Source organism: Podarcis gaigeae, assembly GCF_964106915.1.
Source record: "Podarcis gaigeae genome assembly, chromosome: 17".
Classification (NCBI taxonomy): domain Eukaryota; kingdom Metazoa; phylum Chordata; class Lepidosauria; order Squamata; family Lacertidae; genus Podarcis; species Podarcis gaigeae.
Window position 1 is genome coordinate 35,920,100 of NC_139694.1, and position 10,749 is coordinate 35,930,848.

Sequence of the window (10,749 nt, forward strand, 5' to 3'; positions counted from 1 at the left end):
GGAGCGCACCCCGCCGCAGGGATTTGAACCGCCGACCTTTCGATCGGCAAGTCCTAGGCGCTGAGGCTTTAACCCCCAGCGCCACCTGCGTCCCCCACTAGCACCTTAAAGACCAACTAAGTTAGTTCTTGGTATGAGCTTTCGTGTGCATGCACACTTCTTCAGATACACACTATCTGAAGAAGTGTGCATGCACACGAAAGCTCATACCAAGAACTAACTTAGTTGGTCTTTAAGGTGCTACTGGAAGGAATTTTTTTTGTTTTGCCAATAGATGCTACACTTAACTTACTGGGGAACCATCAGACTCTAACCATCAGTCCCCTGCAGATTTGCTACAACAGACACACATGTCTCATCACGGAGTGCTGGAGTCAAAACAAAATCTCTATTAATTAACCCTTATGGAATTGCACATTAATAAAACTAATTTTCTACCAGATTCCCCTAAGGAGACACCCTCTGCTGTCAGCCAATTATGACAAGTAAACAAATGAAAAAGTTAATGAGCAAACTTTTTAAAAGTAAGATTACAGTTGTTCTACAGTGAACTTAAGTAGCCTTAGGGGAGGCAGGCCCTAATTGGGTGTTGAGAGCAACTGGGATATACAGTTACTTTATAGCAAAGGAAGTTTAATATGAGTTGCCAGAAAAAAGAAAATCTCTTAAACTAAACGACAAATTTAGAAAATGAGACCTTGGGCCACTTTTATATATTCAGTGGAGAAGAGCGTGGGAGCTGCATCAACAAGTTGAAATCTCACACTGTGGAAGAGTAAAGTGAATGATGTGACCAGAATCAGTACTTGCTGAAAGAAATGATACTAGCTGGGCAGGAAACTAATACTACTTTACCTCTAATCATACATTCACTTTTTTATTGTTTCCATGAAAGACCCAGATCAAACACAACACATGGTCCAGTCTAAAGTCCAGTGAGCGTGGGAAGTGGAATTCCATCAAGGCCACTCCATTTTGCTAACATGTACCAAACTAGTGTGATGTACTCTGTAAAATGGGAGAAATAAGCAGCAGGTGGCGCTGTGGTCCATACCACTGAGCCTTTTGAGCCTGCCGATTGGAAGGTCACCAGTTCGATTCCCAGTGACAGAGTGAGCTCCCAGTTCCTGCCAACCTAGCAGTTCAAAAGCACACTAGTGCAAGTAGATAAATAGTACCACTGTGGCTGGAGGATAAAACGACATTTCCATGTGCTCTGGCACACGTCCTGCTGTCCCATTGCGCCAGAAGCAGTTTAGTCAAGCTGGCCACATGACCCAGAAAGTTGTCTGTGGACAAACACTGGCTCCCTCAGCCTGAAAACAAGATGAGTGCCACAACCGCATAGTTACCTTTAACTGGACTTAGCCCTCCTGGGGTCCTTTACATTTTACCTTACTCTGTAAAACAAAACAAAACAAACAAACAAACAAAAAACCAGCAACAAACTGTTGTGTTCCGTGCCTTTAGCTGCTCCATTGATTCTTAAAAGCTCGTATTTGCTTCTTTATCCCAACCAGTACGTTTCCGAGTACAATTAAAAGTGTTGGTGCTGACCTTTAAAGCCCTAAACTGCCTCGGTCCAGTATACCTGAAGGAGCGTCTCTACCCCCATCGTTCTGCCCAGACACTGAGGTCCAGCACCGAGGGCCTTCTGGCAGTTCCCTCACTGCAAGAAGTGAAGTTACAGGGAACCAGGCAGAGGGCCTTCTTGGTAGTGGCGCCTGCCCTGTGGAACGTCCCCCACCAGATGTCAAAGAGAAGAACGACTACCAGACTTTTAGAAGACATCTGAAGGCAGTCCTGTTTCGGGAAGCTTTTAATGTTTAACAGACTACTGTATTTTAATACTTAGTTGGAAGCTGCCCAGAGTGGCTGGGGAAACCCAGCCAGATGGACGGGGTATAAACAATAAATTCTATTCTATTCTATTCTAACTAGGGACTTCTCTGCAATTTGTTGTAGAGACAATGACCAATTTATACACGTCCAATTGACATGCAACCCAGAAGTGGCCAGGGAAGGGTGTGGGGCCTAATGGGGTGGGCCAGTTGATGCACACTCCACCATCAGGCACAATGACCTAGAACTCAACCCCTGTTCAAATCAGTGCCTGTACATGTCACCGCTTTCCCCACTGCCACTCAACAAAGATTCTCCTTGTCATCTTTGCGAAATGACAGAATTCTCTTGAGCACGAGGTGTAGTGAATTGAGAGAGCTTGGTTCTTGCATCTTCCCAGAAGCCACAGGGGTGGAAAAGAAACGCGTTCCAGGAAAGACCTCATTCTCAAGACAGTATTGTAAAGTGAAATTGTGTTTATTAGCTGCAGGATTCTGGTCTATTTCTGGCTTACTGTGCTTATGATGGGTTGCAGTTGTTTCAGAATGAGCCACTAGAGAGAGATATTGCACTTCTGGCATCCCAAATACCTGCTGGAGATGTGGAGAACCAGGTGGCACCATGTATTATTTGTGGTGGGTGTGTAAAAAGATCAAAGTCTTTTGGAATGATATTTATTTATAACTTATTTTTTAAAGTTCTAAGCACCTCTGCTTAAAAAACCAGAATCATTCTTACTTGGTATTACGGGCCCCGATATTCCCTGGAATGCAAGAAGGATCTTTCTATATGCCACAGTAGCTGCGAGGGTACTCATTGCTACATATTGGAAAAGTGATAAAATCCCCTCTAGATCACAGTGGCTAATGAAGCTTGTAGAATACTAGACAATCTTTCAGAAAAGACCAAAAACAAGCCTAAGCAAGAGTTTATTTCAAATTGGGAAATTTTCAAGAATTACCTCAAGAACAGTTGCTATAGCTTAAATTGGGCAGCAGCCTTTGAACAACCTCAGTAAATAATTCATGTAAAAGGAAAATGACAAAGATATCTTTACTTTATTACCAAACGAGTAGATATGTTTATGCAACAGATTTAAAATTTATGAGATATGGAAAGGACGGGAGGTCAGACGCTTTGGAAGAAAGTTTATTGTTAAAATGTCTGGTATTTTATTTTATGAGTTTTTTTGATGATTTAGTCTATCGACAACAATGAATTGAAGTCTATGGTGTACAGATGTAAGTAATAATAATAATAATATATTTATTATTTATACCCCGCCCATCTGGCTGAGTTTCCCCAGCCACTCTGGGCGGTTCCCAATCAAGTGTTAAAAATAATACAGCTTTAAATATTAAAAACTTCCCTGAACAGGGCTGCCTTCAGATGTCTTTTGAAGATAGAATAGCTGCTTATTTCCTTCACATCTGAAGGGAGGGTGTTCCACACGGTGGGCGCCACTACCGAGAAGGCCCTCTGTCTGGTTCCCTGTAACCTCACTTCTCGCAATGGAGAAGCTGTCCCGGTTTCTGATCTGATCCTTTTCCCACTTTTCCTTAGGATGCCCCTATTTTCATTGGAGAAATGTTGGAGGGTATGGAGTTATCTAACCCCTGAGCCATCTAAAGGCAATCCTGTATAGGGACGGGTTTTTTTTAAAAAAAATTAATGTTTGATTTAGTTTTTATATATGCTGGAATCTGCCCAGAGTGGCTGGGGCAACTCAGAAAGATGTGTTGGGTATAAATAGTAAAATTATCCTTATGGAATGGGACGTCTCTGTTTTCATCGGAGAAATGTTGGAGGGCATGAGGTGAGTGAATTACAACCAATCACTCAACAGAAGAGAAAGGAAGATAAATATTCCCTTTGCCTGTGGTGACCCCAGACTGCCCCACCAAACTGTCCTGAATTGAAACTCTATGGACCCTCTGAGGGTATTAACAGTGTGGCGTGAATGAGCTGTGGGTTCTGATCTCTATTTCTGTGTTGCAAAGAGTTGCTGATAGCCTCCTTCCCTGGTCCAATGGGCGCCTTGCCCTTCTCCTGCTCCCCAATCCCACTGCCGCTGAAATCAATCTGTCTTCTTCTAACATCAGGCTCTCTCTCCCTCAGCTACTCCTGAGAGGTGGGAATCCCATGCATCAAGATGGAACCAGGGAGAGAAACCTCACAAAGAGAAAATACCCAAAGGTGATGGTCCAGTGGCTATGGACAGCCAAGGAACCAGGCATCAAATTGCAGTTCAACAATAGACTCGTTTGAGTGGCCTTAGAGCTCAGTTCACCTTCTCCAAAAGAGAATAAGTATGAGCTACCCCAAGGCCAGGAGTGGGGAACCTTCAGCTCTCCAGACGTTGCTGAACAACAACTCCCATCAGGCCTAGGAGGCACAGTGAATGGCCATGGATGATGGGAATTGTAGTCCAGAAGCATCTGAAGGGCCAAAGACTCCAACCTTCCCCCCACAACCACACCATAGGGTTATTGTAAAGGGAAACATGAAAATGAGTGTATAGCATTTTACAAACTTAGGAAAATGACAGAGAGTCCTGCAGGATTTCAAGATGGTGTTTCTCCACTATTCTGAACATACAGGGTCCGATCTGAAGTCCAAAAAAGTGCAGAACTTGGGGAGTGGGATTCCACTGAGGCCACCCTATTCTGCTAACAAGTCCCTAGCTGATGTGATGCACCCTGTTAGAAACAACAACACAAAAACAAAACCCTGTTGTGCTCTGCATGCCACTAGCTGCTGCATTGACTATTAACAGCTCATATACCCCTCCTTATTCCAATTACAGTATTCTCTGCTGAGGATGCATCATGCCCTATGACTATAGGAGAAGGCTGAGTCTCCACTACAGTATCTGCTCTCCCAGTTACAGACAGAGAAGCAGTGCTGCAATCACCACCTTCTTAATACCATCAGGATCCCAAGGGCTAAACAGCTGAAACTCCTACAGTATTTGACAGGTGGAAGCAGGTACGGGGGGGGGGGAGCCATAGGAAATAAGGAGGGAGGCTGAATTAGGACTCTTCCTTCTGTCTTCCTTCTGTCTTTCTCAAACTCCCCAAACCTTCTATTTACTTTCTTAGCCCACTTTAAAAATGGGGTGAACATATGAGACCTTTGTGGGTACATGTACAGTTGTGTACAAGAAGGGATTGGCATGAATGGCTATACGGGTCTTCTTTCCCAAGACTCAGAGCTCATCCACACTTTCTTTTTGCCCCATGCTTTCTAGACTATGCCGGTCCATGTCCAAGGACTTTTTCCCCTTTGCCTGAGAAATCCTGATCTTTACAGCTGAATCAGAACAAATAGCAATTGGGGTTTTCTGTGGATTGCTGTTTGATCCGATTCAGCAGTAAAGAGCAGGTTTTCACAAGGAAAGTTCCGGGCCAAAAAGAAAGTGCTCAGACATGGGTCTGGAAATCCCAGACCTGTGCCTAGCAATGCGGGGTAAAGAGAAGTGTAGATGAGCCCTTATATACTAAAAGGTAAAGGTACCCCTGCCCGTATGAGCCAGTCGTGTCCGACTCTAGGGTTGTGCGCCCATCTCACTTAAGAGGCCGGGGGCCAGCACTGTCCGGAGACACTTCCGGGTCACGTGGCCAGCATGACGAAGCTGCTCTGACGAGCCAGCACCAGCGCCGCACACGGAAACGCCGTTTTCCTTCCCGCTATAAAGCGGTACCTATTTATCTACTCGCACTTAGGGGTGCTTTCGAACTGCTAGGTGGGCAGGAGCTGGGACCGAAGGATGGGAGCTCATCCCGCCGCGGGGATTCGAACCGCCGACCATACGATCGGCAAGCCCTAGGCACTGTGGTTTTACCCACAGCGCCACCCGCGTCCCTCCTTATATACTGCCTCTCAGTAAAAAGCTCCAAAGGAAAGGTACAATAAAATCAACATAAAAACCATAAAATCACATGCAGACTCATCAAAACAATAGTAGCAAAAAGGCTGCAAACTGAAGCCACATCAACATGTGAAGTTCAGCCCCATCCCAACCAAACTGCCTCTGGGCTGCTTTAGTTTTTCTCACAGCACTCTGTCTTATTGTTGCCTTTTTTCATCAGCTCCTCAGTTCCCTTAAACCCTGCTTGCCCCTAGACATCAGTTTCCTTCCTATTCAGTTAGGTCCATACTTCTCAGTCCACTTCCTTTTCTGCACCTCCCCCCTTAAGCACCCTAATCTGTATCTTCATCTCACTCCCTTTTCCTCAATCCTCATCCTGCCCCACACAGAGTTTCCTATCACTGAACTCTGTACTAGGTTTTCATCCCAGCCCAGTGTGTAGTTTTCCCCCCCATCTGCCACAGAAGCTAAGAAGGTGCACATTCTGTTGCTGTTCCCTCCCTGCGCATTCAGAGGGTTCATGAACATTTTGTGATGTGACAGTTCAGGCAATCAGTGTCAGAGGTCTTACTGCTATGTGCAAGAATACAATGTATGTTTCTATTTTACTTAATATATGTGGGGTTTTGTGTCAGTGTTGCTTGTGCAGGTTCTCTGCTGTTCACTTGTGTTCCTTTGGTGGTGAGAGAGGTTGGGGTTGGCCTAGGGTGTGGTTATTCATTTGTGGTTGGCTGTGGTGGTCTTTGTTTTCACGTGTGAGTGGGGTGAGTGGGTGTTTTGGATCAGGTTAGCCATATTGATTTGTATGCTGTTGGTGGATTTTTGTCGTTGTCTTGTTGGGCTGTGTCTACACCACATTGCAATAAATGTTGTAGGTATTTCTACACCACACTGCAATAAATGTTGTAGGTAGGTCCGTGTTCTGTTTTGTATATTTAATAAAATCACTCCATATAGTGTAAAAAATCATCTTGTTTTTTCCTTTTCCCTTGCCACCTTCAGTTTTTGCAAACATTCCCATGTTTGTATGTTGTATTTGGCATCCTCTCCAACATAACAGAGAGCTATTGTGCCTTATGTAGGCACCTCAGTGTTAAATAACATCTAGTGAATGTGACAGAGATTTATATGGTGCTTTTATCCATAAATTGTTCCATTTATCCTCTTCAATGTTTATATCCCATTTTAATTCCCACCAGCTTTTTAGACCTTCTCCCAGATAAGTATATAACAAATCAGCTGATGCAGAGAAGGTATTTTGGGCAAACCTTCATGGGCCAAATTTAGCCTGCAAGCCAGAGGTTCCCCACTCCTGATATAACAATTGAAAAAGGGGTCTGTGGTGCAGATTGGTCTTGAAGGTCTGAAGAGATCAAAGATGACTAGCCTAGCCTGTCCGACAGTGCCTCTCCAGGGAATGGGGCAGTTCTGCCATCTAAAATTCTTTAACTAAAGGAGACACCAGAGGTCAACTTGGGGGCAGCTGTCAGGCCATGTGCTTGGGTGGGAGTCAGTGTGGATTACATGGATGGTGGCTGGATGGACTGAAGTGAGCTACAGAGTTACTTATCCTTGCACCCCTCCCAGCTTTTAGCTTATTTTTCTGTGTTTCTCTCTCCCCAGCTCAAACCCATGGGAAGTAAGAACCACACCAGCCAGCCTGATTTCATCCTGCTGGGTTTGTCCAGTGGGCAAGAGCAGGACCGCCTTCTCTTGGCTCTGTTCCTCACCCTGTACCTGCTGAACTTGCTGGGGAACCTGCTGATTATCCTCCTGATCCGCTCCGATGCCCAGCTCCTCCATGCCCCCATGTACTTCTTCCTCAGTCACCTCTCCTTGGTGGATGTTTGCTTCACCTCCACCACCATTCCCAAGATGTTGCGCAACCTTCACACAGGCCACAAGAACATTGCCTATGCTGGCTGCCTGGCCCAGATGTACTTCTTTGTGGCCTTCGCCATCACTGAGAACTTCCTCCTGGGCTCCATGGCCTTTGACCGCTTTGTGGCCATCTGCCAGCCCTTGCACTATTCCTTGGTGATGAGCCCCATGCGGTGTCATGTGATGGTGTTCATCGCCTGGCTGCTGGCCCACCTCCACTCCTTGCTCCACACCGTGCTGATGTCCAGGCTCTCTTTCTGTTCCCCTCGCCACATCCACCATTTCTTCTGTGACTCCCAGCCTTTGCTGGTGATGGCTTGCTCTGAGAAGAACCTCAATGAGATACTGAATTTCTACGAAGGTGGCAGCATTATAATAGGGAACTTCATCCTCATCCTCATCTCCTATGCTTTTATCTTCCGAGCTGTGCTCCGGGTGTCTTCTTCCCAAGGCCGGAGCAAGGCCTTCCAAACCTGCGCATCTCACCTGACTGTGGTCACCCTCTTCTACGGCTCAGCGATTGGAGTCTACTTCCGACCCCTCTCCAGCTACTCTGGGGACAAGGACAAGATTGCCACCGTCATGTACACCGTGGTGACCCCTATGCTCAACCCTTTCATTTACACCCTGAGGAATGCAGACATGAAAGCTGCCCTTCACAGAGCATTGGAGAAAGTAAGACATGCTTTGGGGAAGCCACACAATGTCAAGCCATGATGGGAAGGAGGGGAACCTGCGATGATCAGTTGTGAGAGATGCATTGTGAGAGACATGAGAGATCAGGCGTGAGTCGGAGAAGCATGGATCTTTGAAGGACACCATTGGTTGGTAGACAGTCATCAAGGCTGTCTTATAAGGCGAGCTGGAAGGGCCTGACCTTATCCAGCTTTCCCGCCTGGATATTCTGTGCAGAACCAGTCAACATCAGAGGGGTAGAAAGGAACTTCCATAGAAATTCCATTGTTCTCCACAGGAGGGAAGTCTGTCTGGGAGCTGGATGCAAGGGTCTTTACTTGGTGCTGGGTAGCAGAGGCAGAACAGGAATCTTGCTGGTTTATTGATCATTCAGGTGCCAAACAACCTCCCTCACAAAGCTGGCAGTGGCACTCTCTAGTATACTGTTGGAGAACTTCACTATCAATGTCGAATCTGCCTTGCCTGGGCCAGCTCATGACCTCATGGGTGCCATGACAACCACAGGGCTGTCTCAGTATGTCATGCACACAAGACACATGGCAGGTTTCATGAATGCCCTTCCTGGCAAAGTGCATCTGTCTCCTTCATTATTGAAATTTATAAGAAATTTTAAAACATTCCTATTCACCTAGGCATTTGATGGCTGAAATATACTGGCTATGACAGCCATAAAATTAATAACTGTGAGGGTCTGTGGTTGCTTTTTTAAAAAATAAATAAATCAGATATTCTAAACATTTTTAGATTGTTTTTAATTGTTTTAAATGTGGTTTTTATTGTACTGATTTAATCTTTTAATGTTTGCTACCCTGGGAGGAAGGACAGGATATAATAATAATAGTAGTAGTAGTAGTAGTAGTAGTAGTAATACAGAGCTCTTCAAAATCTGCTATGGACATAATTGGATGGGGCTTATATTTCAAATAACCTGATATTATTGTTTTCCTGTCAAGAGGCAAAAATACCTTTAACTTTAAAAATGAATTACTTGACCTGCATTGATAACACACTGCTATAGCTATTAAAGGTAAAGGGACCCCTGACCGTTAAGTCCAGTCGTGGATGACTCTGGGGTTGCGGCGCTCATCTCACTTTACTGGCGAGGGAGCTAGCATTTGTCTGTAGACAGCGCACAGAAACGCCTTTTACCTTCCCACCTATATATCTACTTGCACTTTGACATGCTTTAGAACTGCTAAGTGGGCAGAAGCTGGGATCGAACAATGGGAGCTCACCCCATCGCGGGGATTCAAACCACCGACCTACGGATTGGCAAGCCCTAGGCTCCAAATGCATTTTAAAAGAAACAACAGAGATACACCTTCAGATATTCTTCAGATACACCTCAGGTGTGACCAAAGCGAAGCCTCAAGAGCGGCTCTTTCTTTCTTTCTTTCTTTCTTTCTTTCTTTCTTTCTTTCTTTCTCTCTCTCTCTCTCTCTCTCTCTCTCTCTCTCTCTCTCTCCTTCTTTCTTATAATCTTTATTTGGTTTTACAAATTCATTCACATTCATATTCATCCGTAATAAAAAAAATTACACAAGATTCTTCCGAATCTCAAGACTTCCCTTCTCCCCTCTGTGGATTCTTTGCGTAACTTTTTAACTGCATATTAAAAGTCCATCCAGTTTACAGCCCTCCATTGTGTCCAAAATCTATTTAAAAATAGTTATTTAAAACTGACTAAAGAGTTCAAGTGTTTACAATGGTCTTTCAAATATAATATAAATTTGTCCCATTCTTTGTTGAAGTTTTGATCCTCCTGGTTTCTGATTTTCCCAGTTAGTCTCACCATCTGTGTGTACTCCAATAGTTTCATCTTCTAATCCACCCTGGTAGGCATCTTGTTCTCTTTCATCGCCCAAATCTCCGCTCCATGGTGGGCCTCAGACAGGAGTGCAACATCTCTCTCTAGTGGCTCATTCTGAAACAACCTGCAACTCATGATAAGCCCAGTAAGCTTCAAACAAGGAGTTACGCTAATACCAGACCATGTTATTACCAAGGAGGCAGGTTTAGTCCTTGTTTGAAGACTATCCCTGTCTCTGGGTCTGGTCTTGACTGGAAGGATACTGGAATCAACAAAGGAGACCCAAGTGACCTTAAGGTGCTCCTGTGCAATGCCAGGTCAATGATTCACAAGACCTCTGTCATCCACGACTTGATCATGGATGGAGGACTTGACCTGGCATGTGTAACAGAGACTTGGTTGGATGAAGCAGATGGGCCTGTTCTTGCCGCTGCTTGTCCACCAAGGTTTCTCTTACACACAGCAACCCAGGTCATACGGGGGGGGGGGGAGTGTTGCAGTGGTTTTTAGGAATTCATTAGCTTGCACCAGGCATCCTGTCGGAAAGATCCAGTTTTTTGAGTACATGTTTTGGAAGTTGGACAATAGGGGCAGTACAGGATTCCTTTTGGTGTACCGACCTCCCCACTGCATCAAGGATTCCCTGCCC

General features: G+C 45.0%; 1 protein-coding gene across 1 annotated transcript; it reads left to right on the plus strand.

Annotated features, from left to right (window-relative positions):
* Positions 1-3,881: 3,881 nt before the first annotated feature.
* Positions 3,882-8,942, plus strand: LOC310834532 (olfactory receptor 1f45-like). The gene is made up of 3 exons (XM_083718012.1): positions 3,882-4,038; positions 4,649-4,830; positions 7,337-8,942. Exon 3 carries the CDS (start codon positions 7,346-7,348, stop codon positions 8,309-8,311), a length of 966 nt encoding a protein of 321 aa, XP_083574138.1. The 5' UTR covers positions 3,882-4,038; positions 4,649-4,830; positions 7,337-7,345; the 3' UTR covers positions 8,312-8,942.
* Positions 8,943-10,749: the final 1,807 nt, after the last annotated feature.